The sequence below is a fragment of the Neopelma chrysocephalum genome, unplaced genomic scaffold, assembly GCF_003984885.1.
Source record: "Neopelma chrysocephalum unplaced genomic scaffold, ASM398488v2 Primary Assembly neopelma1_252, whole genome shotgun sequence".
NCBI classification, from domain to species: domain Eukaryota; kingdom Metazoa; phylum Chordata; class Aves; order Passeriformes; family Pipridae; genus Neopelma; species Neopelma chrysocephalum.
In genome coordinates this window covers 2,408,357-2,435,562 of record NW_020897914.1, presented here as the reverse complement: position 1 = coordinate 2,435,562, position 27,206 = coordinate 2,408,357, and the positions used below count along the sequence as shown (strand labels likewise).

At 46.9% G+C, this 27,206-nt stretch overlaps 2 protein-coding genes across 6 annotated transcripts; one reads left to right on the top strand and one right to left on the bottom strand.

Annotated features, from left to right (window-relative positions):
- Positions 1 to 327: 327 nt before the first annotated feature.
- On the bottom strand, positions 328 to 22,361 carry CEP63 (centrosomal protein 63). 4 transcript variants are annotated; one of them, XM_027703693.1, is made up of 15 exons: positions 22,260 to 22,361; positions 19,066 to 19,201; positions 17,362 to 17,542; positions 16,092 to 16,187; positions 13,802 to 13,927; positions 12,856 to 12,969; positions 10,224 to 10,457; positions 9,841 to 9,986; positions 8,966 to 9,094; positions 8,086 to 8,200; positions 6,024 to 6,221; positions 5,468 to 5,554; positions 3,780 to 3,985; positions 2,945 to 3,242; positions 328 to 831 (listed from the first exon to the last, which is right to left on the bottom strand). In XM_027703693.1, exons 2-15 carry the CDS (start codon positions 19,110 to 19,112, stop codon positions 673 to 675), a joined length of 2,136 nt encoding a protein of 711 aa, XP_027559494.1. In that variant the 5' UTR covers positions 19,113 to 19,201; positions 22,260 to 22,361; the 3' UTR covers positions 328 to 672. The 4 variants fall into 4 exon arrangements, with proteins under 4 accessions (XP_027559494.1, XP_027559496.1, XP_027559497.1 ...); XM_027703695.1 differs by having other exon boundaries at positions 22,246 to 22,264; XM_027703696.1 differs by lacking the exon at positions 22,260 to 22,361 and adding an exon at positions 21,680 to 21,714.
- Positions 21,724 to 25,416, top strand: ANAPC13 (anaphase promoting complex subunit 13). Of its 2 annotated transcripts, none has more exons than XM_027703699.1 (3): positions 21,724 to 21,768; positions 22,848 to 22,973; positions 24,970 to 25,416. In XM_027703699.1, exons 2-3 carry the CDS (start codon positions 22,875 to 22,877, stop codon positions 25,093 to 25,095), a joined length of 225 nt encoding a protein of 74 aa, XP_027559500.1. In that variant the 5' UTR covers positions 21,724 to 21,768; positions 22,848 to 22,874; the 3' UTR covers positions 25,096 to 25,416. The 2 variants fall into 2 exon arrangements, with proteins under 2 accessions (XP_027559500.1, XP_027559499.1); XM_027703698.1 differs by lacking the exon at positions 21,724 to 21,768 and adding an exon at positions 22,404 to 22,485.
- The last annotated feature ends 1,790 nt before the right edge of the window (positions 25,417 to 27,206 follow it).

Sequence of the window (27,206 nt, the reverse complement as noted above, 5' to 3'; positions counted from 1 at the left end):
GAGCCATGACCACAACCAGGATTCAGCCATTCATTCCTCAGCTATTTTGCAGCACCTCAAGCACCGTGCATGGCAAGATAAACCAGATATTACACAGACAGCAAAGGGCAGAAGTTGCATGAACCAGGAAATACTAAGAAATTCCACTAAGGGCAAATTAACTGGAGAAAATGGAGGTAGCCTAAAGGAAAGAGGAATTATATTCCTTGTTCCTTGAAGAACACAGCTATGCTGTGATGGAAAAGGTGTTGATCCAAGTTCCTGATGAGAAGGCAAGATAAGCCACCAGAGATTCACTTTGTGTATTTGTATGAACGAGAAAAAAGGTGTTTGTCATTCTGGTTTATTTCAGTGCTCTTACATGTATAAAATATACTTTAAATACTTTACATAAAAATTAGCAAGTGGTTTGCTTCTTAAAAACACCGAAGTCTTTGTGAGCTCTGATGCAGGTCTCTGACCCACCAAGCTGACTAAAATGTTTGTGGTGTAACACCTTTCATCAGAACAAACATGTCAGAGAGGAGTTCCTTTCCCTCAGCTCCCATCCTGCTGATTCAGCTCCAAGTGGGAGACATGGCCTCTCAAATTCTGATGGCAAGTGATTTATAGGCACCACTCCAGTCACAGTTTGGAACCACATATTCCAGCATTCCAATTCCACAAGAAACATCACTCCTGGTGTTCAAACCGTCTCACTATCTTTGCACTCTCTTTTTTCAGTTCCTCAATGTGAGCGTTCAGACATTCCAGGATGTGCTGGGATCTCACTTCTTCCTCTTCCAGGTATCTTGCAGCTATTGATCCAACAGAAGCTGTAGGCAAGGGGCACTAAAGGGAAGCAAAGGGATATCAGGTATTCCTTCATTCCAAGTTCCAGCCAGAAACCCCACTGATCTGCAAACCACACAACTCAACACGCTCCTAAAGGGCTCTTGGGTCACTTCCACCTTATTGGGCAGAATAAGCACTCAGGTCTCACACCTGTATCACAGCTCATGTCCCTCCCAACAGCCAACATGTCCAGCCAACAGTCATTGCTTTCAACAAGCCAAGATTGCCAAAAAATCAGAACTAAAGAATCAGGGCTAAAGAAGGTCACTACAGAATACCCAGGGTTTTCTCCTGGGCGTTAGTGCACCTCGAGGTTTACATCCTTCATCTCCATGAAAATCCCAGTGAGCAGCACCACCTCAGAGTTTGGGTTCCAGGGAAGGGAAAGCACTGCCAGACTGGGCCAGCACTGTTGTGTTTTATATACCTCCTGTTCTTCCCTGAAATAATGGGCTTCTGGTACAATCCCACAGGCAAGTACAGACCAAACTGCCCTCACGGCTCAGGGAACAGCACCTCAGTCCAGCCAGCAATGGTCAACAAACTACACCAGATTCTTTCCTTTACAGTCAAGAACTATTCCTGCTCCTCACATCACTTACCACAAGTTATTAACTTACAAAAACAACATTGTAAACCAGGCTTAATGTACAAGTTGATGAAGAGAAGCCTCCTGCACAGGGCTGGCACGTGACATATAAGGTTACTAAGGGGCTGCTTTCCATTACAGACAATTTGCCTCATTGTCTTGGCAAGAGAAAGTTAGTGGTTATTTCCAAATCCTGGAGTCTTGTGGTTTTCAGGTCTTTTATCAACAGCCAGGAACAAAGGGAAGCAGAAAAAGGCTGCAGATAACAGGCAAATCCCTTACCACCCCACTACTGCCTACTGAGGAGAATTTCTCCTCTCCTGATGTTAAATGAACTGATTTAAAGACCCTGGACCTGACCATGAGCAGGGAGTCCCAGTCAACACCAGGAGAAATATCTGCATTTCCTTAGAAAGCTTATTTCTACCTCTCAAAACACAAAGCAGCACATCCTCTTCTACTAAACATCAAGCCCTAGAGCTTCTCAGACCCTGAAGTGGAACTGTTCACACTTAAGCTCCAATACTGCAACTTGAGGAGTTTCCATTTAGAATATTACAGTTCCCTAAGCTCCCAGTATTGCTTTTTGGACATGCCCACTAACTACTCTAGTCTTGAAACAATCAAGTTTCAAGTAAATCTCATCAAGATCTACAGACCTTACAAGCCTCCATTTATCTGAGCCTTAGAGCCTCTTCTCTGGGCTCCCCACAAAACAAAAATAGCTGTTGTCACTGCTAACAACACACAAACAGAGGAGAAAATGTTCTGAACACTGCTAGGGCAAACATCTGGAGCAAGGACCAGTACTCAGCATTCTCCCCTCCCTGAATTACTACAGGAAGAAGTGATTAAGTCCAAATTTCCTGTATCTTGGGCAAGTGCTCCAGCAACTGAGCTGAGGTAAAAGGACAGAGAAACTGCCAACACTGCTCCCAACTAAAAAAGTGTGATCAGCAACTGGGGAAAATAGCAGCCTCCCCTTGTGCAGTGAAGCAGGGATTTCAGACTTTCCCATCAGCTAGGATAAGCAACTTTAAGTTCAGTGTGCTGACTGCTGCAGCCCCACTCAGAGGGGTCAAACTCACCCCGTGCTTTACAGATGTGCAGCAACCAGTCACTCAGAGACTGTGAAACACTGAAACTCAGCACTCCACATCCACTCTGAGCCACTACTACAGAGCCAGGTAAAGGCTGAGGCAGAATTCAGAGGGGACACGAGCAGCTCGTGGTGCACACTGAGGTACAGCACCAGCATGGAGAGAACCACGTGCTCCTGGAATTAGCTGAGCAACAACACAAACACAAAGCCTTCCCCCAAGGAGTTCTGAAGAGCCACCACATGGATGCCACTGGCCAACTGTAACCATCCAGCAGTGGTTGTCCCTCCCTGTTTAATGTTTGTTTTATGCACACCACGCAGCCAAGTCATGCACTCAAAATCTGTCTCCTTTTGCCAGATGAGAACCCAGGTCTATTTTCAGCTGTTGAATAGCAACCAGCTCCTGTACAACTGCTTACCAAAGGCACAGATTCCCTCTGATGATTCGAGACAGGCTGCTTGGATGCTTCATCTGCAAAATCTTTGTTTCCATCCACCACATGGAGCAAAGGCTCTGCTCCCAGCAAGGCAGGTGACTCCTGGCAGTTCTTCCTGCTGGTCTGGGAGGGTGGCTCACCCATCTCGGGGGACACAGGTCCCGTTTCAGCAGCCCCACATCGCTGGGGCTCCCCGTGATGATGCTGAGCAGTCCCATCAGGCTGGAGATGTATCCTGGCTGCTTGTTCATCCTGCACATGCTGTGCTTCCCGAGCTGTCCTGAAAGGCAGGTTTGAGCACAGAACTGAGTTTGCCTCTTAGCAGCTGAACTCCAGCAAAAACTCACACAGAGGTAACAATTAACAGAGATGTTATTAACAGCCCTGGCAATCCAAACTTGTTTCCACAGCACTTCCAGATGCACATCCAGTCCCTAGGGAATTCTCTCTCCCTCTTCTGCTACTGTAGATACCAAAAACTACAGACTGCACATCCTAAAACTGCAACAGAAAGGAGCGCAGCTGCCTGGGGCACATCTAATTCTGTCACCAAAAGGAGCAGAGACTGCTGCTCAATCAGAAAGAGAAGCAAAGGCAGACAAAAGACAAACACTGCTGGCTCTGCAGAACACAAACCAGCTGGGACTCAAAGCTATTGCACTGCTGAAAGCATAAAAGCAGATTCCCAAACAGTCCTTGTGTTCTCCCAGACGCGCGATGTGCTGGAGAGAGACACTACACACACAGCACGGCGTTAAAACCCACACACCCCCACACCCTCTGCTCTCCTCCACGCTCGGGGTCGTGCCCCACTCACCTGTGCTGCACAGCCCTGGCCTGGGGCTCTCTGCCTGGCTCCTGCTGGGCAGTGCCCCGGGGTTCATCCAGGCAGAGCCGTGCACTGACCTCCAGCTTCGCCCTGGTCTCCGCCAGGTCCTTCCGCAGCTGCTGGTTCTCAGACTTCAGCTTGTGCAGCTCGACAGCACAGTCCTCCCTGAGTGCTCTCAGGGTCACATCTTTTCCCTAACAGACCAAGAAGGGCTGAAGTCAAAAGTTCTGGTTTGCAGGACACCACAGTCAGACCCAGAGCAAAGGTCAGCAAGAGATTCCTTAAGGCCCATCCTCTAACCTCGATTTTGACTGGCAAAGCTTTCCAGGCTTTCCTGAGGGAAAATCAGTCATATATGCCTCACTGGGTCTGCATCCAGACAGGCTGTGCTGATCCACCTGGGAAAGCAAGTCTCTCACCACTGAATGCTTTTGAAGACAGGAAAACAAGGACCAAGAATAGCTCACCTGTATTTTAACCTGGGCTTTCTTTTTGAAACTCTGAACAACTTGCTTCTTCCCACTTCCTTTTTGCCAGTTCTATTAAATTTAGATGCTTAATTCATTGTCATCACTTCTGTATCTAAGGACTTTCCATATGTGCATTAGGACCACCTGGCCAAGATCAGCAGCTCCTGTTTCATGGGGCTATGGAGCTTTTTTTTTAAAAGAAGATTTCTTACTTTGCACCCTGCTACCAAGTTTTTGGGAAGTCACACAGGCAAAAGCCACCAGGCACTTTTCAAGCAGAAGTAATGGGCCTCAGGTTATTCGGTTGCAAATCAGCCCTCTGGAAAGCTCTGCTTTTTCTGCATCTCAACAGCCACAAGCTTCTGTTCAACATCCTCCCAAGAACTTGGCACATTTGACAATCACCCCAAACTAACACTAGAGCAAAGTATTTCCTTCCCACAGATCTGACAAGATAAAAGCTCTGCTATATTCCCATTAGGTTGTCAGCTGTCTGAATCTAGTCCTTGCCCCCTGGGAAGCATCCATTCTGCTTTAGGTGAGACAGAACTTGCAAACCAACCATTTCTTCCTTATCACAGCCACTAAAATGAACCAGCTCCAAGGTATTATTCCTGCCAAGGCTGCACCTTTTCCATGCAGGCTCCCCTTCTCCCCTCTGGCCAAGAGGGCCTCACCAAATCTCAGGAGTGCCACAGCAGCAGCAGCCCACCACAGAGCCCCTTCCTGGTGCATTGTCCCAAGGCATCCAGCCCATATTCCCAGGCTGCAATCTGCCCTGGGACTGCCAGGGCCAGCCCTGCTGAATGGCTCCTCACCAGGGGAGAACATGTTCTCTCCCCTTATTTCAAGGACCAGAGCAGTTACAGCTCTGGGACAGGCCAAAAGGACATCACAGATTCAGAATGAGAGGTCTGAGGTAAACTGGCATAAAATGGAAGTGTAACAAAATGTACTCCATGGGCCAGAGCCCGTGGAGAAGAAACAGATGATGGCTGCTCCTGCAGTTCTTCTCACCACTCTCCGGTTGAACAAACGCTCATTATTTCTGCACCTTATTTCCTCACAAATTGCCCCTTTTGCTCGGGTTTTAAGTTCACTGAACTCTACCACGCATTTTGAGAGGCCTGGGCAAAGACTCTGATTACTCCAGGGTGGGAACACACACCATCAGCCCCTTCCCATCTCCTGGTTCTCAGTGCATACCTCCAGCACACCACACTTGGTTTTTTCCAGCTTCTCTGAGAGATGACGGTTTTCCAACCTCAAGGTTTCCAGCTGGACCAGAACTACCTGAGGAGACAGAGGCAAACAACAAGCTTAGAAAAAGAAGAGAGCACATACCCACAACACCCTCCAAGCATTTTCCACCCTCAAATTCAAGCACAGAGCAAGGTTTGGGCTGTTAGTTGTGCGGGGACCCTACAGAGAAGGCCATAAAAATAACCATGCACAGTTATTTTCTTGAGTTTCCAAAGATGTCGTGCATCCAGGCCTAGTTAACATGAGTTCTGTGGGATTCCAAAGAATTCTGTGGGATTCCAAAGAATTCTGTGGGACTATCAGTTATTAGTTTGAAAATCAGCAGCAAGACAGACCCAGTGAACACCACGGATTAGAAGATTCCATCAGAAGGGTCTCAAAGTCTTTGTTCAAAGGCTAGAGAGAGAAGGAAACTGTGAACATAACTAAAAAGCAGGATGGTATTCCAAGCCTTCAGATCCCTTAGAGAGACAGTATGAGAGTCTTATGCCTTTTTTACCCTGTGCTCCACTGCTTTCCTCTCTGCTCTTTCAACCTCCGCCCTCAGCCGCTGTTCCAGGTCTGACGTGGAGCCACTTGCCGATGCAATGGTGATGTCCCGCTGGTGCAGCTCCTGTGTCAACCTGGAGATCTCCATTTTCATCCCTTCCAGCTCACTGCTGTGTGTTTGCTCAGCGTGAGAGAGCTGCTCTTTCAGCTGGAGGGAGACATGCACACACCACCCACGAGCTTTTAGAAGATGTTTCAGCAAAGGAAGCGAAGTATCGCACACGACAATGTGATATCTCAGTACTGGAAAACAAAAGGCTCTATGGAACAAGCCCTCTGTGCATGTTTGTCCTTCTTGATTGAAAGCCACCTCACCCCAGTCCTTTCCCACACCATAAACTGCCAAGTGGGACAGGACAGGAGGTACATGCTGTGAAGCACTTTGGAAGAACCATAATTCATCAAATCACGGTCTCTTTAACTCACCACTGGACCTTGGTGACCAACACCAGAGAGCCAAAGGTCCACCATCACTGTGGAAGCACAGTAACACTTGGATAATATAACCTTGCAATTTGCCACTCTGCCTTCCTGAGATATTTAAAGATACCATTTAAGGATGGCAACTTTAAATAGCTCGAGCCAGATTTTTCTTCCAGGAATTAATTTGTCCTAAGTCTTCTGAATCGATATTAGCTTGTAGCAACTAGAGCTACTCATGGCAAACTTCCACCAGCCAGCTATGCACAGGGTAAAAATATATCTCTTTGTTTTCATAACTACATGTGATGACCACTAGTCTCTGCATTATGAGACAATAATCATTCCCTATTTACTTTCCACATGACAGGCGTGATTTTATTTTTAGTCTGTTCAATCTCATCTCTTTTCCAGTTTGCTAAGTCCTATTCCATTCAGCTGTTCCTTGTATAAAAAACACTCCATCCTTTGGGTCATCTTTTTCCATACCTTATCTTGGTTTATGCAATCCTTTTTTGAGGTGGCAGACCTGCACTGCATACAGTATTCTGGTAGGCACACTGTATATTTATTCAGTGACACAAAAGAACAACAGCAGCATAATTTCTTCCCCAGGATTCCATTCCATTAGTCAAAAATATTAACCACCCGAACATCCAGGATTTTTCTGAGTATTACAAGCATTTTAGAAAATTGAACCAGATGATCTCTGCCTAGCCATGTAAATACTGTACACATGGTGATTTATCTCCATGTCACCTCAATGCCTCCCAAGTATATAAAATAGAAACAGCCATCATAAATCTCTCTCTCCTCCCCAGCAGCCTGTGGGAGATTCATTTACTGTGTGGCTGTTTAGATGTGTAACCAAGCACACATCTCTGGCAAGATCTGCACCTCTACACATTCAGAATAAAGGATGAAGGATTTCCACACAAGTGATGTTTTTCACTCAAGTCCAATGAGGTTTCCACTCTAGCAGGCTGCAGTGAAAGCTCTCACACCAGCTGATCCAGACCATTATTTAAAGTCAAGCCTTGTGGAGGGCTTGTTCCCCTTGGGTGCTCAAGCACAGGGGTGGGGCCCTCGTGCAGGTGAGCAGCTCCATCCTCCCAGCCCCTGACTTCATGTCCAGGTACCAAGCCTGAAACAAACTCCTTTATTCACCTGTGGACTAGAACACACTTGAAGCCCTGTATCTAGTGTGATAGGACATATCACAGCAAACTCATTCCCTCTCTGCTCTTCCTCCTGTTGGGAGACTGTATTAGGCTTAAACTCATGATTCCAGACCCTAATTTCTTGGCATATTTGTCCCTCCAGCACTAATTCAGGTATTTTCACAGTGTACAGAAGTACTGTGGGATGCAGGGTAGGCCCAGGAGATGCTCACAAAGCCAAGTTCAGACACCTGCAAACACATCCTCTCAACTCCTCCTGTCAGGTGTGCTCCTTACCTTCAGCACATCCCTGCCTCCACAGCACCCCAGCCCTTGGTCCCCTTGGAGCTGTGCTGCCTGTGCACATGGCACACGTGGGATCAGCTCACTCCTCCAGTGCCTTCCCAACCCCCAGGAACAGAGTCACATTACCTTTTTAATCTCCGCCTTTGACTCAGTCTGGTGGTCTATCATGGACTGCAGCTCTTTGATATTCTCACCCAGCTCCTCCCTCAGCTGCACACACCTGGCATTTGAAGACACCAGGCTGGGTGAAAACGTAAAAAGACAGATTAGAATATCCCGAGGAGGGGGAAATGGTCAGAAAAACTCTGATCTTCCAAGCAGTCTCCTACGTCCACCCTAACAGAAACAGGACTCAACCCACCAGCTCCTTACCAATCCTTTGGGTTTGCTTTCCAAAATCATTTCAAAAGAGATCAGGAAGCTGACCTAACAGATGATAGCTGTTTCTTGTTTATTCCTTTACCATACTAAGATTACGAACTTCCCATGCAAACATGAATCTGAAAACCACAAACTCAAGAGAGGAATCACAGAATCACAGGATGGTTTGGGTTGGGAGGGACCTCAACACTCATCTCATTCCACCCCCCTTCCATGAGACCTGGTTGTTGCTCCAACCCCCACCCAGCCTGGTCTTGAACACCTCCAGGAATGGGCAGTCCACAATCACTCTGGGCAGACCTGTTTGTAACTCTTATCTCATGAAAAGTCTCGATCTGGTTCTTACCAGCTGCCTAACAAAGGCTCCTTAACCTATTAGTGGGAAGGTGCTCAGCCTAAGCAAGCTGGAACACTGAGAACACCCACAGTGTGCAGTGAAAAGCAGCCAACCAATTAGCAAAACAGTCTCACTGCAAAATGAATAGCACTTGATTTCTTTAGCCCTTTGATATTTAAAACAAGCCTACAAAAATCAGTGGGACTGGTTAACTGGATGAATACAACTAGGTGCTGTATTATTATCCAAGATTAATTGCACTTCCAGGGGGAGCAAGCAGTGGGCTACCTGTTCTCAAGACGAGTCACCTCCGACTGCAAGTGCTGTTCCTTCTTCTGGGCAACCTCCAGTTGCAGCAGCACGTGCTCCAGCTCCGGAGAAGACAACTGCTTCCCTTGCAAGCGTTCCTCCAGGGCCCTAAGGAGAAACCTCAGCTTCAGTCTCAGCACAGAAACATCACTGAGTTCGCTGATACAGGGAACACAACCACTGTTTTCTTGGAATTCTCTGAAAAACATACAGAGCCCAGCAGCAGGTGACTGTGGCGTGCAGTGTGAGGAAGCAAACACACAGCTGGGTGACAGCCCCTGCCTGAGTTCATGCTGACTGAAAAAGGCTGCATTTTAGTTTGATGTTGGCCTCCCTGACAGAGACAGTCTGGCTGGTAGGTGAGCAACACCCAAGCCTTCTGACACAGCCACCAGAACCCAACAGCTTCTGTACATTGCCAGTGCAGAAGGGGAAGGCCGAGATGATTTTGTCACAGATGTAGTTACCTCACCAAGGGCCCAGTCTGACATCATTAAATCAGAGAGAACTTTCAGTTATGTTAATAAGCACGTTATCAACCCCGAACAGCCTCCAGCACTTGACTGAAAATGCCTGAGGGAAACAACTTCAAAAGCCCTGTGCTGCCTCGAGAAACCCAGCTGAGGGGAAAGCAGGTTCCTTCCACACTCTTCACTGATTATCAGCTGATTTCAAGAGCAATGTAATTTGGCAAACACTGCAAGGCAGCACTTGTGAGAAACTACAGCACACCACTCTAGACACAACCAACACAGATCTAGCTGTGTGAAAATGCTGCTACTGTCCTCAGTGGGAGAACCTGGAATGTAGATCTGGATTCAAGAGCCTAAGTACCAGTGAGGTCCAGATGCTACCTGATGAGGAATTCCTTTGTGTGAAGAGTTTCAGTCATCCTGGCCAGCTCTTTCTGTAACTGTTCCTGCTGCAGCTTGGAGCTGTCAATGAAATCCTCTTGAGACTGCAAGGTGGCTTTCAGTTCCCTCTTTTCATCCTGCAGCACCTGCACAGGAGGGAGAAGGAATGACTGCTGCAAGATGGACCAAATCTGTTTGCTGTAATTTTTTAGGACCTTTGGAAATACTGCAGAGCAGCACAGGGGCACAAGATCAGTTTTGAGGCCAATCAGGAACTTTACAAAGGCTCTAGAAAGAGACAAAAGCTCTGGGATTAAAAGCCTTCCCACTACTTCTCACCAGCACTGCTTTAGACCCAGTTTCATAACAGCTCCTCCACTGACCTCTACCATTTTCTTGGACTGCCTTAATTCCTCTTGCACTCTCTGCTGATCTGCCAGAATCTGGCGGTTGTTCTCGCTCAGGTCATCCACTCTCATGTTCAGCCTCTCCACCTCCAGCTCGTTGGCACTGATGGTGTCATTGGCCCTCTCCAGCTTGCCGGCTAAGTGCTGGATTTCCGAGCGGCTGGCCAGCTCCACCGAGTCCAGGATCTGCTTCCGATTGGCAAGCTGGGTCTGCCAACAGCAATCCGTGGGCATTAAAGGTAAGTCACAGAAAACACAGTGTATCAAACCACATTCAACACAACTACTGATTTCTGAGTGTGCTGAGCCACATTCTAAAGTACACAACGTGACCTTCCAGGGAAGCAGGGAAAGCATTGCTGCAGGGTTACACCGTGGGTATCACTTCTGAAGGCAAACAGAATGAAAATAAGAAAATGAAAAAAGAAGGGGCCCTCTGATTCCAAAAGGGGTTCAAAGAGAATCTGAGAAATGAGGCTCTCAAAGCACTCCAGCTGCCCGAGTATGAACTAAGAACAAAGCCACCTGCTGGTTTTGGCTCATGAACCCAAGGCTAGACCAGGACAAACGGCTGCAGGTGAGAAGGTTTGTAAGTACCAAGCACAAACCAGAGATTACCCAACTGTTAATCCCTGTTAATTCCACACCAGGACAGAAAGCAGCTCTGGGTGCACAATGGAAAACCCACAACCACCAAACAGCCCCAAAACCAAACTGGGTAACAGCCAATTTGCTCTGCTCTCTGCACTAAATACGTGGTTCCAGCAGCCTGGGAGAATGCTCACTTTGAATGTTTCATTGTTTTAATGTAGACAAAAAAGTTACAAGGAACCTATGACTAGCAGACAATACATGCTCTATTATTTATAGGCACAGTACCTTATTTCATAGCATTTATTTCCACACAGCTAGCTGGTGAAATTTAACAAGCCAGCTCTCACATAAGCTTCTACGAACATTCATTTCATATATTCCCTTTTCATATAGAACCTTTGAATTTTTAAAGGCTGAGACAAAATATTTGAGTAGTCTTATACTCCCAATTTCTAAGAGTAGCAATTCCTGCCAGCTTGAGAATCACCACGTACCTTGATTTATTGCCTGGCACATAATGCCTCATAACTAAGAATGCTATAGGAACTGTGCATTTGCAAGACTATGGTATAATTTTGATTACAGCCTTTCATTATTATTTGAATAGTCATGACAGAAAAGGTAATCAGGAGGGGCAAGAGTAAAGCACAGCCTTTCTTCACCCGAGAAACCAGAGTACCAGACTGCCTGAATATTTATTTCTGCATTAAGAAAACATTTAAGCTGTCTCTCATTTTCATCCACAGAACATGCAGGCCAGCACAGAATTCCAGGTTTCACCTGCTGACTTTAAAGGCTGCAGGTGTTCCAGAAGGTGCTCTGAACTGCAGAAGAATGCCAGGCTTCCCTAAGCTGCTCTGCAAGGGATGAGGGGAAGCCAGATGAAAGGAGAGAGGGGAAGTACTCCATGGTCATGGATCTCAGCATGACTTTGTGCCAGCAAGACAACCAAGCACACAAAACACACAGAAACATCAAAGGCAAAACTGTAGCCCTTCCATGCTGGGCTTTTCAAAGCAGTTGAGGATCCAGGCAGTCTGTTCACAGTACCTAAGTCACCTACGCCGCTTCGGGAAAACCTCCCCAAATTCCTGGTTTTCTGCTGCACCATAGGAAGAGCAACTCTGAGCCCCAGCGTCCCAGCCTGTGCTCCAAGGACACATCTGTGCTCAGACAATTGAGCCATCAGCGACACACAGACAGCAGAGCAGCGAGACCTTCTGCTCAAGGACTCTCTCTGCATTTGCAGATCTACTGGTGTCAGCCTCTCACAAAGGCCCTGTCAGAGCCAGCTCCAGTCCTGTCATCACAGACTCCCTCCTTGCAGGAGCTTCCACTCAAGAGCAACTCAGGAGCCCATTAAGTGCAAAGTCCCCAGCAAGAGCTTCTTATCAGTGTCTGCTGTGATTGTGTCAGTGTGACTTCACAGCTGTGCTCTAGGTCAATTCATCTCGCTCTGCTGCAGCACCATTACCTCCCTGAGCCATCAGCTTTGCGGGAACAGCAGCCTTGCCTTAGGAGACTGCTAGAAAAAAAAAGGAGGGGGGGCTGAAAAATGCTGTTAGTTCAGTACTTTGTTAAAGCCTCTGTTGTAGGGAAAGAATATTTTCCAACAGCACCCTCTGAGCTGGACCCACAAGGTACATATTTAGCTGCTGGCAGGTACACAGCTTTCAACTAGATAACATGATGTAACAGCTATTTTAAAGTGTCATATGCTGTGGTCTCTGCCTCCCAGGGAAAGATGCATCCTACTGTCTTCTCTGCTAACCAGAGGGGTGTCAGGGAGAGCTGCACAAGGTTTATCTAATCTCTGCTGACAGACTCCAGATCTTTTTTCCATACAGCACTTGTACAAGTAAACCCTATTCCACTGGGACATTAAAAGTCACTTCAATGGCAACCTGAACTGGATGGAAGCCTGGGAGATTTCATCAGCCTCTCCCTCCTCCCCCTCCCTCCCTCCCACCCGCTGGCACAAACAAAACAGAAACTTTGGGCACGTTAATTGTACCTGCACGAGCTCGGAGTGCTCTGCCAGAGCCTTGCGCTGAGCCTCCAGCGATGCCACCTGCTGCTGGTACCGCAGGCGCTGCTTCTCCCACTCCAGCGATTTCTGTCGGAACTCCTGCAAGGACAGCAGGGGCAGCACATCCCCTCCCAGTTCACATCCACATTTGCCTTCTCTCCCACCGTATCCTCACACACCTTTCCCCACAGCAGGGAAACCATTAGCCAGTCACCTGATGCACCGGCTCAGCAGCACAGAACCCTCACACACTGTGCTCGCTGCATTCCCTCCCCTCCCGAGGTGAAACGTCAGTGTCAATTATTGCTGTTTACAAATGTTAAGTGCCAAGACATCCATGGCTGGTTTCATGGGTTTGCTGTCAGGGGTTTAACAACTCAGACTGGCATCAGCTTCCAGAACATGCTGCTATTGAAATCACTAAGATGACAAGAATGAAGCGCAGAATTTGAATGTTAATCTTTGCCCCAGAAACTGGGCACTGTGTCAGGCAGGTGTGTGTGTGTTACCACATCTTTGGGGTACAGGAGGAGAAAACTGAGTGGGGTTGAGCTCAGCAGAGCAGAAAGATTAAAAGACGAGACAGGGTTGAGAAGAAGTTTGACATGTAGCTCCCTCCTCCTAAAAAAAAGTGAGAATACAACCTCCCCACACTGGAACTCATTCCATTCACATAATTTATTATTCTTTCAGCACCTTCTTCCTTTCATTTAGTCTAAGAACAACATCAAGGTTTATCCCGTGTACTCAGAGGCTCCAGTGCAGGAAATTGCCTTTCTTACAGAAGCAGTTGAGAAAAGCTACACCTGGAGAGTTGATGAAGAGTACTCCTTAAACAGGATTCACAGTCCTCTTCCTAGTTGACAACTCAGTCACCAGTAAGTCAGTTAATACATACAAACTGGTCAGCACTTTCTTTTTCATCACATACCTCCACCTTCCTGGTCAGTCTGCTCAATTCAAACTCATCTCCTTCTTGTCCCTTGTTAGCATCTCCTCTGCCTCCTCTTGCTTTTTTCCTCTGCAGCTTCTCATAGCTCCTCCTCAGCCGGGACAACTGCGAGGAGACAGTGAAGAGAGACAGCTTTGCTCAAGGCCCCAAGGCAGAAATTACAGAGCCCTTAGAGAGAAGGCACACAGAACGGTTCACACAAACAATCCCCTCATCAAGGCCACCCAGCTCACAAGTGAAGGCTTCCATTGGGATAATGAGCCTATTATACCAACAGCATTGCAAAACAGGCCGAGCTGTGTGAGAGGAGCAAGATGCCACTGAAGTCGTGACATCGGCAGCTTTAATTAAACCTCCGTCTTACCACGATTAAAACATGACTGAAATGATAAGATGGAGGTTAACACGTAGCTGTCAATGCAGCAAGAGCACATCCCTCTCTCTACAGGTGGCTCCCAGCACAGGAAGAGCCGGCAGGACCTGTGGCTGATCTCCTCCCCCAGAGGAGCACACCCACCACACCACACACAGCGAGGGACTCCTGGGTGGTTAAAATACACTTGTGCAGCACAGGTGGGAACTGGAACTCTCCCACTTACTGGGAGAAGGAAGATTTGAGAATTGCCATTACCCATAATAACAACACCACTTCATCTGTCATTTTCTGCTTAGATACACTGTGTATTTCACAATGAGAGGAGAATGCCAACAGAAAATATCACTCCTACGCCCGCTGCTAGGATGCTGGAGTCATATCAGGAGCAGGAATGGGGAAAAAACTCTTGACATTTAAATGACCCTCTGTGCAAATAATCACTTGCAACTGGAAGAGAGTTTTCCATCTGATGATCTCCCCTCTACTCAACTATTAAATAAAAAGTTTCCAAATAGCCACAGGAATCTGAGAAGGCATCATTCCCATTTTACTGATGGAGAAAGCTACACCCATGGATGAACAGAAGGACCATGAGAAGAATAAATATTTGATTCAAGACATAATGCATTCAGTACTTTGGTGTGTTCAACAGGAACAGACAGATGTACAGGCTTAGAGTTAATACCAACATCTTCTGCCAAACACATCAGGAGATAAGAGGTTTATTCTTTCTACAGTCTCAGTGAGTTAGACACTGTACCTGTAATTGCACTGGAAATGGTGGTAAACAGAGACAGAAATAATTTCCCCAAACAGTACTAAGAACAGAAGACTGAGGAATATTGGAGCTCAACGTCATCAGCATTAATACTGTGTGGGTAAAACACCCACACACTGCAATTTAGGCCACAACACACTCTGTATTTCAGCCTTAGCAATTTAGGCAGAGCTGCCAATGTACCTTAGCTTTGCTTTGCAGCCTATGCACAATTCCAGTGGGAGCAGCCAGTGAATGAAGACTGTTAGTCATATGGAACAGTGAGGTGTTTTAAATGAGGACAGATGCCTTCTGTCGTCAGAGCAGAGACTACCAAATTAATTTCACTTATGGCTCAGAGTAAGCAGGAACCAGGCCCAACCCTCCAGAGAAAACAGGGCAGTGCTCTCCGAGCTGCTCAGGCCAGTTAACTCCCTGCCACTGGCAAGCAAGTGGAGACAGGCAAAGAGTTCAGCCCTAAACCTGGAATGCTGTTACACCACCCGCAGCACAGGTACCACCTCGTGGTGAGCAGGAGCTGAAAGCTCTAAAACTATTGTCAAACAGTACTTTCTGAGTATACTTAGTTTTTATTATGTGTATTAAGACTAATATGCCTTGAGAGGACAAAATACTTACCAACATCATCAGAGTCAACGGAGGCAAAAAGATGAGACTACATACCACTGTTATTTCTTGATCTCACACAAGCCAGGCAGTTACACCTCCACCCTTTCTGAATTTCAGAAATGCTGAAAGAGCAAACTGCTGCTGCCTTGTACCCATAGCAACTCCAGAACCAGCACTGTGGTGACTGGGATGGGCAGACACAGGTCATTTTTGCAGTAAACTTCTGCAGATCTCCAGCACATGAAAACATCTACTCCACATTTCTACTCCAGCAGTTCTCTGTTTGTCACCAAGTTCCTCCGAAGCACAAACAACTGGCCAAGTGAACCATAAAAACGTCGCTTTGTCTACATTCAATGCTCTTTTTTGCAAGCACATAAACACTAAGAGAATGGGGAGGTTTAAAACCACAGCATTTAAACAAAAGCCATGATGCAAAGTATTTCACCTGTTGCATTGTACATCAAGTGAGAACTAAAAACCAAACCTCTCTTTCTGCAACTCACCTCCTCTTGGAACGTCTTCAGCTGTTGTTCATACTCTCTAGCCATGTCCTGCTTGGATTTTTCCACCTCTTCGACCTGGCGCCTCAACAGGCCAACCTGAAGTAAGAGTTAAAAAGCAAATAAATACAGCAGTACAAGTAGACTTTAGGTTAGTAAGTACTAGGACGTTTCAATGGGGTCCCTCACCATGCATCACATTAAATCTATGCCTAAATCTTTGGTAGGCTGGGGCCAGAACTGCTTCAGTTCTGGCCTCTTTTTTTGAGCCAGTTTCTGGCTTTCATTTTTGGTGGTGAAGCTGACAGGTTTGGCCTGTGCCAAAAAGGCTACTTCTATCACTATCTTCATCAAATTCTTCACAAATATGCATTATGATTTCAAGCTACCTACCAAGAGAAAGTCTGGCCCTGTAATTATCTTACTATGCTCAGGTAAAAAAGAAATTCCAAATGATGAGGGAGAATGAAATAATTGGGGTTTTGAAATGCAGAGAAGACTTCCCTTACACTGATTCCACTGCTCCTGTGACTCAGTTTTGTCCTTTTTTTTTCCCAGGGTACCCACCTTTCTAACTGCAGGTCCAAAGGACAAAGTGAAATTAAAAGAAATCCCCACAGAAAACTCACATGACTAAACCAAAAGCATGAATATACTCCAGTAGTGACTTTAACCATACTTTACAGTTCAGTCTTGAAATCCATGTTCACTTTTTCGGGGTAAGAAATATTTCAAGTGTCTTGAGAAAACACAATTGATAATAACAATGATAATCTATACGATAAAAATCACCATTCCTGCAAATGAAAATCCTGTGGCTCAACTGCAGTTGATGGCCCACATCTTGTGCAAAAATTTCACTTACTGATACTTCTCCACCAATACAGAAATTTTTTGCAATTCCCCCAGGCCTTTAATTACAGAGCACAAAACTGAGCTGCATAAAACAGCTCTTGGAGAATCTCCCAGCGATATCTTAGTGTAGTTTACGGTAGGAAATTGGGTTTTTTTGCTACCAATGACTGCAGGTTGCTGGGCTGTCCATTACTGCTGCAGCCAGATCCAGCATCTCTGGGTTCTCTCTAGAAACTGAGAATTCAATCTGTGAATTCCACCAACCCTTGAGGAGTTGATCACTTGACTTTGACGGAATTATGAATTGGACGCCTTGTTCCAGCAAGCCCCTCTGTAAATTCTATTCCTGATTTCCTGATTCTAACAGGTAAAACACACTGGTTGTCTCCAAACAGAAAACAGTATGAAATGGAGGTACCTCCTTCTGTTTTTCCTGCAGAGCAGCCCTGGCAGAGGAAAGCTCCTGCTCCCGAGCACTCAGGCAAGCTTCCAAAGCCTGTGTCTGCCCTTCCCACTCGGATTTCTTGTGAGCCACCATGATGTCGATCTGCTTCATCAGCTCCTGCAGCTCGGCCTCGCAGGAGGTCAGGAACCCGCCGCTGCAAGGGAAGGAGCCTGGAAGTAAGAGCAGCATCACCCAACATGGGTCTCGTGTCCCAAACCAACAAAGGCAGAGAACACACTGACTTGCACCAAGGCACCAACCGTGCACACGCAGGGCTCTGAATGCTTTGCAAATCAGCTTGCAGAGAAACAGAATCACGGAATCATTAGGGTTGGAAAAGACCTCCAAGACCATCCAGTGCAACCTTTGGCCCAATACCACCCGTGCCCACTAAGCCACATCACTTGGGCATTCGTCCCTTTGCCCCAGGACTATGCATTATCTAAGTAAACCAAAGCATGTTTAATTCATATTCTGTATTTGCCTTAATTGCTCTCCAGGCAGAGGCATTTTAGACCAAGCTTCAGTCACCAGAGGAATCTTACAGCCGAGCTTTCAGCTCCTGAAAACAGAAGTTTATCACAAATGCAGACAAACCTCGAAGCAGAGGGGGCTGGATGACAACATGATAATGAAGAATCCAACCCTCGCAATCCATCAGGGAGCACATGTGCCCTAGCAACGCCCAGACTTCTAATTTGGTGCAGTAATTATTGAAGCCAATTCCAGTAACTCCTCTAAAACTTCCCAAGCTGCTAAGCCAGGGACAATATTAAGGCTTGCCAGACACAGCTCTAGAGGGTGGTGAACTCCATAATGATCTTTACCCCTTTAATTTGCCTGTCAAACAGGGAGAACTGAAAAGAAATGGAAATCAATAGGTTAAGGGATAGAAATTTCTCTGCTCTCCCTGTGCGTGTGCACACTGCAACACTTGGCAGTTTTTCTATAGGGAAAGAAATACTTCTTAAAGGAGCCAAAATCAGTCACATTTGAAGCTCACCCTGTCCTGTGAGTTAACAAAAAATTAGCAGCTATTATGCAGAGCAGGAACATTTCCTTCACAGCATCTGCTAACATGTAGCTAAGTCTAAACTTGGTTTTTGCAACCAGTTCTCTGAAGAAGATACAGTATCAAATAAATCTGAGTCACATTCTCAAGGATGACTGGGAAAACAGCATCAGTGACTTTTGCTTCACGCTTGTTTAACACAGAAAACATTTTGTTCCATTATTGTCACTACAGTCTCTCTCGGGGATCCAAAAGTCTACATACTTTCACCTCAGACAGAGCATTAAGGATTCCTCAGAGCTGAATGGGACTCTGCAGTCTCAACATGAGCAGGAAATAATCAGATGTTTTCAATAAAAACAGATAACAAAGTCACATCTCATTAACCTTGCATGGCTGCCACAAAATAAATATTTATTCACAAGAAGGGTTTAAAACAATCAGAAAAAAAAAACCAAGGTGGAAGGTTTTCAGGAAGATGTAAAACTAAATTGCTAACATAATACCTGTCCAGGGCTTATTGCAAAGCCAGCTCAGGCAGTGACTTTGCTTCTGCACCTGGTGAAGGCCACTGCACACTGATACCTGAGGATTTATTCTGAATAGGAGGGAAGGTTAATACTTAAATCCTTTTGAATGACTGCTGTGTACAGTTGCATACACACCTCCCCTGCTCATTTCTCTGCATTCCTTCCAGTAAAGCCTCCATCATCAAATCCTAGTGGCTTCAGCAGCTAGGGAAGCACAGGAAAGCAGTGGTCACCCATGGCAATGCACGAACAAGGCTGCTTCTCCACCCAGCTGCAGAAAAAGCAGAAGTCCACAAAGCAAAGAAGTTAAAAAAATTACAATGAGCATGCAGTTACAGGTGAGGAAAACAATGGTCACCTTCACAAACTTGTAAGCCAAATATCTGCCAAATAAAGGAACTCCTTAAAAATTCCTCTTGAGTTATGTCTTACATTATGAAAATAAGTTGAACAGCTTAACAGTAGCAGTACATTGTTTTAGTTAAAAATCACACCTTTTAAGTCACAAAAACATGTATGTGTGCATACACATAGAAAATTCACATATTAGTGAAGCAAGAAGGGTTCACTTTAATGTGAAGGCAAAAACAGGGAATAAAAAGTTACCATGGAACCAGAAATGGAGTCAGAAAGCCAGAATTTATTTCAGTGGCTCCTCCATGAAACTACAGCTCTCTAGCACAAAAATGGTTAAACTCATCCTGAGGACACAAACTTTGGTTTCACCCTGTGGAGGTATTAACAACATCTCTTTCCAAAACCTATGCACTGTCTCAAGTATTGGAGATGGATCCTTCCAACATCTTCCTCAAAGATTAATATGGCATCATTTAGCAATCAACAAAAGGGGAGGAGGTCACAGCAAGGGAGACTTTAGAAATGCAGGCTCAGCTCTGCTTTCACTTCCCTGAGAAGCTTCTATCCTCTTCTAGAGCACTTCAAACACCATCCAGGGATTAAAGCCTGTCCTTGGGAGTTCTGCTGTGTTTTAAATCACACTCACACAGAAAATATACAGGAAAAAAATCCTATCCCTATTCTGATAGTGTTTTGTCTCTCTTTGGTCCTCTCTGTGCTTAACAAAACTCCATCAGTATGCACAACACCTTCGTGGTACTGCTGAGGGCAGGGTGCTGAGGAGAGCAGATGAGCACATCCCCTGAGCTGCTGACAGCATTCCAAGAGTTCTCCAGGTGGTAACAGCAGACATCAAGCAGTAGCAGCTCTTCTCTACCATTCTAATCACACCTACACAGAATCAATTTTCAGTGGGCAGAGACATGAGGAGAGAGACAGCACAGAATTCTAGAACAGTTTGGGTTGGAAGGGACCTTAAAAATCATCTTATTCCATTCCCTGCCATGGGCAGGGATATCTTCCACTAGACCAGGTGGCTCCAAGCCCCATCCAACCTGGCCTTGAACAATTCCAGGGATGGAGCAACCACAGCTTCTCTGGGCAACCTGTGCCAGGGCCTCAGTACCCTCAAAAGGAAAAATTCCTTCCTAATATCCAATCTAGCCCTGTCCTACCACGACATGCCCTTGCTTCTGTCATCCTTTAAGCAGGGCCCCCACAGTACACCTGAATCTGCCAGCTTTGCATACCTGCCACCTCACCCAGGGTTTGGGGGAAAGCCTTAAAATCAGACATCTCTCTACCCTGGTTTATGCTTCATCAGGTTCATTGTTTAGTATTAAATTTTGGCCTCTCGAGCTTGCAAGTCACATAGTGCCAGGGTAGAGGCCCAGAGAAGTTGCCTTTAGTCACAGCAAATCACAAGCACCTGAAGTAAAGACCCCCGGTTACCACAAGAGAGGACAATCTCCCTCATTAACTACAGCTGAAGCAAGGACAGCTAGCTGGTCTCTTCTGAAAAAGTGAAGAAAATGGAAATATTTAGAAAAAACACAAACCAACAAACAAAAAAAAACCAAAAACGTTTAAAAATAAACAAGGTTTATCATCCCAACTCGACAGAGAACTGTTGTAGAGTCAAGTGGAGAAAACCAGATAATACACAAGACTTAAGAATAGTGCCCATAAAAAAAGGCAGGGAATACTTTGTATTTAAAAACATAGAAAGATGCAATTTCGAAGTGTTGCTGGAAATATGCTTACAATGAACAGAAAAGCAGCAATAACCTCCCAAAAGCACCGCCACAGACATGCCAGTGGCCGGAATGCCACCTGCGGCAGGAGCCCGGTGCAAACCACCCGTCGCCGGGGGAAGAATCACAGAATCAGGTTGGAAAAGACCTCCAGGATCGTCGAGTCCAAGCTATGACCGAACATCACTTTGTCACCCAGCCCAGAGCACCGAGTGACACGTCCAGTCCTTCCCTGGACACGTCCAGGGGTGGGGACTCCTCCACCTCCCCGGGCAGCCCCTTCCAGTGCTGGACAGCCCTTTCCGTGAAGAATTTCTTCCCAATGCCCGACCTCAACCTCGCCTGGCGCAGCTAAAGCCTGTGAGGTGACTGCAGGAGTGGCCGCGGGCAGTGCCGCCGGCCCCGGCAGAGCATTCCCTGTTCCCGCTGCGCTCCCGCTCCTCCCCGGCAGGAGCCTCCCCGCTCTCCGCCCATTCACGGTGTTTACCCCGCACCCGCCGCGGCAAGTTTCGCTGCCCGGGGCCCTTCCAGCGCCGCTCCCCTCGCCTCCCTCCCCGCAGACACCCCGCACTCGCCGGCCTCCTCTCCCTTCCTCCCCTCCCTTTCCTCCCTCCTTCCCCTCTCCCGCCTTTCCCCACCTAACGGCGGGCCCGGCCCGGCCCGGCCCGGCAGCGCTGCGCCTGCGCGGGAGCCGCGCCTGCGCACGGCAGGGCCCGGCCAGGGCAGGGTACGGCGGGCAGGGGACAGTGCGGGGACATGGGGGGACACCGCAGGGAATACCGGGGGCACACACGGGGGGTAGATGGGAGGGCACGGGGGGGACGCCGGGAGGGGACACTGGGGGACACTAAGGGGGCTACCGGGGCGATCATGGGGTTAGGGTCTGCGGGGAGGGACACTGGGGGAGGCACCACGGGGGACACTGCGGGGGAATATTCGGGGGGTACCGAGGGGACCGCGGGGGGACACCGGGAGAACATTGCGGGGACATTCGGGGCGGTACTGAAGGTACGACGGAGGGGACACCGGAGAGGGACACAGTGGGGATACGGGGCGCACGGGGCTGTCGGCCGGGAGCAGCGCGGATCGCACGGCCCCGGGGCTGGGACCGCTCAGCCCGGTGCCCATCGCCGCCCCCGTGCAGCGGGGTGTATTTAAATAAATACCGGTAGTCACCTGCCCTGGTCTGGTGTAAAATAAATACCTGTAGTCACCTACCCCGGCACGATCGAGCCGCAGGGTCACACCGGGGCGAGTCCCTGACGTGACACTTCAGGGAGGGCAGAGTGCAGTGAGACACCCCGGAGGGATTCTTGTAGCTGGGGGTGAAAGACAGGTCTTGTTTTTCTTCTGTTTCACCATTTTCCTGGACTTCAGGTTCGGGCAGGATTCTGGGTGCCCTGAAATCCTTTGTTGTGACTGTCCCAGACTCGTGAAGCCCTGGGTGAGGCACAGCACTGCTCAGGGCAGCAAAGGGCTCTTGGTAGAGTTACAGGGGTGCTCAAACTCACTCAAAGTAGGCTTCTAAAAGTCAGTCAGTAGATATAAACACATGTAAATATCATTAATAAAAACCTGCTGGTTTTATATATTCGTCTCTGATGCATATCAATCAGCAAATCACTTTAATAGTGTTCTTTTCAGGTGAAGTAGTTCTCCTGTGGTTATAACCCCTTTTTGAGTGGATTAGGAAAATCAAGTTTAATCTTAACAGGAATTAGATCCAAACCAGAGCAAGCCCAGAGTCCGAACTGCAGCTCCTTGGCTGGGGATGTTGTTGGGAACAGCATCTGCTTTGTGTCACAGGTTTAGCTGCACTCACCTGCTGTGAGGATGGACAGCGAGGTGCAGAGGGACGGCAGGATCCTGGATTTGATCGATGACGCGTGGAGGGAAGATAAATTGCCGTACGAGGACGTGGCCATCCCTCTGGTAGGTGAATTGCTACTTATCAATCTGAGTTAAGGCTGCTGTGTTTATCTCAGCCCATTCCAAGAAACAGCACAGAGTATTGCCTGTGGTGCAGCTGATTTGTACAAAGGGCTCCTGGGATGGATCTGACTCTTTCCTTGCCCTATATGCCAGTCACTCCTGTGTGCATGAGGACTTGGATGTTTCTGTCCCCCTTCCCCTGACCAGTTATTGAATCCTCTCAGAACTGGAGTGCCCTCCCCTTCACACTGTTTTGGGTTTGGCATCAGGGAGAAGTTCTGGTTTGGAGAACAGAGATGATCAGTCTCACGCTGACAGTCGCAGTCTTGGTTACACTTTATTTCCACTTCCTGAAATTCCATTAAAAGAAGCTGAAAAATTTTCATACCTGTTTCCAGTCAGTCTTTTCCAGATCCAGCATTGCTGTTGCCAGTTCAAGGACAGCAGTGAATGCACTGGCACCTGCAGTGCCATGTCCAAGGCATGGCAGCTGTCCTTTCATCCAGGGCACGGGTGCAGGGTGGGAGAGGGGCAGCGGGGGAAAAGCTACTGCTGATCCCACAAAGCCCAGAGTTGAAGCTTCAGATCTCCCACTCTGAAACCTTTCCTTAGCTACTTTGAAACTTCCAGGGAAGCGGGAGGTAGCTGAGGATTTTCCCTTTCCTTGTTCTCTCTGGTGCACAAGCTTTACCCTGGCTAGCACTGACAAGGCAGTTGTGGGGATCACGAGGTGTTGGTCTCCTTCAGCATAGAGACATTTCCAAATTGTGATGTGGCTCAAGCTTTAGCCCTTCCACCACTGGCTTTTCAGAGAGGACAAGGAGCAGCTGCACAACTCCAAAATCCATATATACAGCACACGTTTTCCTGCCAAGAGCTGGGTTTGAGGGAAGGATCTTGCAGAAGTGTAATTGTCAGATAAAAGAGCCCAAACCCCCTATTGCTTGGGATAACATTTATAAGGCAGGCTGAGTATTATAAACTGGTTCCTTACTGACATTTGCCTTTACCTTGAGTCCAAACATTACTGTTTCTTCCCTTACAGCCACCTCTTGGGCTGCTTACAGTCACATACAGATGGCAGCCCCAGAGCAGGAAGCCTCACCAACTAACAATAGAAAGAAAGGCCTAGCTGTGGATATAGAGATTCCCAGAGATGAGATTGCCTCTTATCACATGGGAAAAGGAGCACGAATTCACAGGAGACTTGCTCAGGAGCACTGTAAAGGAGCAAACAGAATGGCTGTGAAGTGCTCTTTGAGCCTGTCCTGAGCATTTGCTCCAGTGCTCACTTGAGAGATTCCCGGGAACTCAGATGGGCTCGAATCATACAGTGTTTTCAAAACTGAAATGTTTTAGTTAGCTCATGCTGGGATTTCCAGAGATCTAGAACTCAGAATTCCTGCCCAAATGGTATCTGGCAGAATAGCACTCACTCGGTGTGACTGCAGCAGTACAGCAACACAGAGAACAAATAAAAGAAGGGAGTTCTGACTTATCCTGTTGATCCAGCACAGCCACACCTGAGTCCAGCACGTAGAGAGGAAGGATTTCTCACCTGCCACGGGAATGAAACGTGTTACAGAACCAGTTGTCTTAATAACAGCTATAATAACTGCAGTATCTGTATTCTTGCCAACAGCAGAAGCAGCACATTGCAAACAAGTAATGGAATAATTGCATTGCACTGTTATTTACTTACTTTGCATTTGCTATATATTCTCCTTTGCTGTGTGTGCAGTCTGAGTGTATAGCAAGGCCCCAGGGTCCTGGAAAACCAATTTACCTTTCAGATTAAGCACCATATTCATGTGAAAAGAATGTTGTTCATAACAGGGCCCAATAATATTTTTAAGTGGATCAGTATGTATGATATTTATTGTTCAGATGCACCCTCTGGTCTCGTTTCTATTTATCCATACAAAGCCTTAACAACCTGCTGCTTTCAGGAAGTCTATTTTGTGTGGAATGCATTGTACCTCTATTTTGTTCTCAGAATGAGCTCCCTGAACCAGAGCAAGACAACGGTGGCACCACCGAGTCTGTGAAAGAGCAAGAAATGAAGTGGACAGATTTGGCTCTCCAGTATCTCCATGAAAACGTTCCACCCACGGGAAACTAGCGAATCAGTGAGATTTCATGCAGCAGATGCATGAATGCCACATGAAAATATTTTTCAGCTGACCACTGTTGTCAGAAGCCGCTCTAAGGAAGAAACAGCATTCCTGAAACATTTGGATTCCAGCAGTGGTTCTGCTCACAGCAACCAGTTCAAAATGCTTCTGTAATGAGTGTGAAATAGCAGAGGCTCTCTGACACCCAGAGCTAAGAGCAGAATGTTTCACTTATTTATTTCATTTTTTCTGTTAAATTTTTCTTAAGTTGGTGCCAATTCTGATCTTCAGTGTTTTCTACACATGATTAAAAAGCAGTTTTTACTGTCTCGAGTTGTTAGTGATTTCAAAGCTCACAGTGGGATCATTGTCTAGAGTTCAGTGTAGAAACCCAAATAGCTGTGAGCTGTTACCATCTTCCACTAGTGTGTGGCTGGAAGGATGTGTGGGGCAGGTGTGAAAGGTTGGTCAGCAGATCCAAGAGCTGGAAGTAACCTGTAAACACAGGTGGTTACTTGAACTCCTCATCTCAGGATCTGATGGTGGAGGTGGAGAGCATTTCCAGTGCTGACCTCCTGGGAATGTTTGCCAACACACACACCATGAACAGACAGTCTAATTTATGCTAAAATGGTGGTTACTCAAAATCATGGTCTTTAGAGGGATGGTTGAGAGTTCCAAGGAAGAGCCTGCCAGTCCCAGGGTATTGCCAGTCCCAACCTATTGAAATGAGAGGCACTCGAATGAGCTACCTCAGAAGGGAAATGGAAATCCAAGGAAAGAAACAAGTAGAGCTTAGCTTCAGGCAATAAGTTGTTACCTCTTTTTGTGCTGAGAAGAAAGGCAAGGCCCTCTTGATTTATCCCATTTTATCTCTGATTCGCAGATGTCCTTTGCAACAGGTAAAAGCCTTCTGTTCATCTTCGTGTTTCACTGTTGGACTGATTCTGTCTCACCATTGGCAGAACTTCTTGCTAAGGAGAAAATATTTTGACAGAGTTTAGGATTACTGGTGGGGGTGAGAAAGGAACTGGAAGGAAAACAATGTTTAAATTATATTCTTTTGCCAGTGCAGCAGAAAAAGCACTGTCCTGGACTTCCAGACTCCACAGAAGTTTTTGAGTGTCTTTTCTCAATGTTTATCCTCTCCAAAATAACAAACCCCAGCTTTTGCCTGGGTGATCCGTGCCTGCACCAGACAAGCAGCACACACTTGTCTGAACAAGAAGGAGCTGCAGACAGGCAGCAGGAAGAGTTAAGGATTAACCCAAGAATTAGCAAAGTCAAAAAGCTTAGTTTGCCCAGCATGGACCAAAGAACCAGCTATGCAGCTGGGAGCTGTAATAGCTCAGCTCCTCGTTGGATCATCACCGGGAGGAAAAAGCAGAGCCTGTGCTTAATGAGGGAGTTCTGATCCTCCCCAGGTTCCCTTTCCCTTGCCTACAGTTAGAAGAATTTGCTAAGAAAACGTCAGGCAAAGCTACCACCCAATTTCTATCCAGCAGCCATCCCTGCTCTCTCTTCCCCTCCTCTCTCACCCCTTTTCAAGCTCCCAACCACCCTTTTCTTCCCAATTTTGCCACTATATCTTCCAGCTTCAATTTCAGACTTCCTTTCCTGCCCCTGGCAGTTGTCTTTGCTTAGCTATCTTCTTCCTCCCATCCGTCAAGGAAAAAAAAGCCTTTCTTACTTGAATTAGAGCTGAATTCATGATGTTCCAGCAGGTCTTTGAGAAAATGTGGTGGGAATGCCAGTTGTATGAGTGTCATCCAAGGCAGCAGATGCTTGGGAGCCCAATGGAGAGCCAGACTGCCCCAGGTACCTTCCCTTTGTCACACGTAGTGCTGTGCACCTGCCTCCTGCCTGAGGGGACAGGGCTTTGTGGGTTAGAAGGGACTCCAGAGAGCAGGAGGAACATGGGAGATTAGGGATCATCATGAACTTTCCAAAGGCAGGGCCCTGGGAAACCAAGCACTGGCCCTGCCCAGATGCTTATCAGACTTGTAGTGACACCTATGATCCTCTTGACATTCTTTGCAAAAGACAAACAGGCAATAATTTCCTTAGTTTCAACACAGTGTAGTCAAATTGCTGCTTACAGCAGCAACCATTTTTGATA

Bases quoted from the DNA above. Each gene is read 5' to 3' on its own strand.
- ANAPC13 (XM_027703699.1), top strand. From the start codon at position 22,875: ATGGACAGCGAGGTGCAGAGGGACGGCAGGATCCTGGATTTGATCGAT. The intron at 22,974-24,969 runs GTAGGTGAATTG...TTTTGTTCTCAG, and splicing joins AGGACGTGGCCATCCCTCTG to AATGAGCTCCCTGAACCAGA.
- CEP63 (XM_027703693.1), bottom strand. From the start codon at position 19,112: ATGATGGAGGCTTTACTGGAAGGAATGCAGAGAAATGAGCAGGGGAG. The intron at 17,543-19,065 runs GTGTGTATGCAA...CTTCCCTTGCAG, and splicing joins CAGAGAAATGAGCAGGGGAG to CGGCGGGTTCCTGACCTCCT. The intron at 832-2,944 runs GTAAGCAGTTGT...GCTTCCCTTTAG, and splicing joins AGAGGGAATCTGTGCCTTTG to TGCCCCTTGCCTACAGCTTC.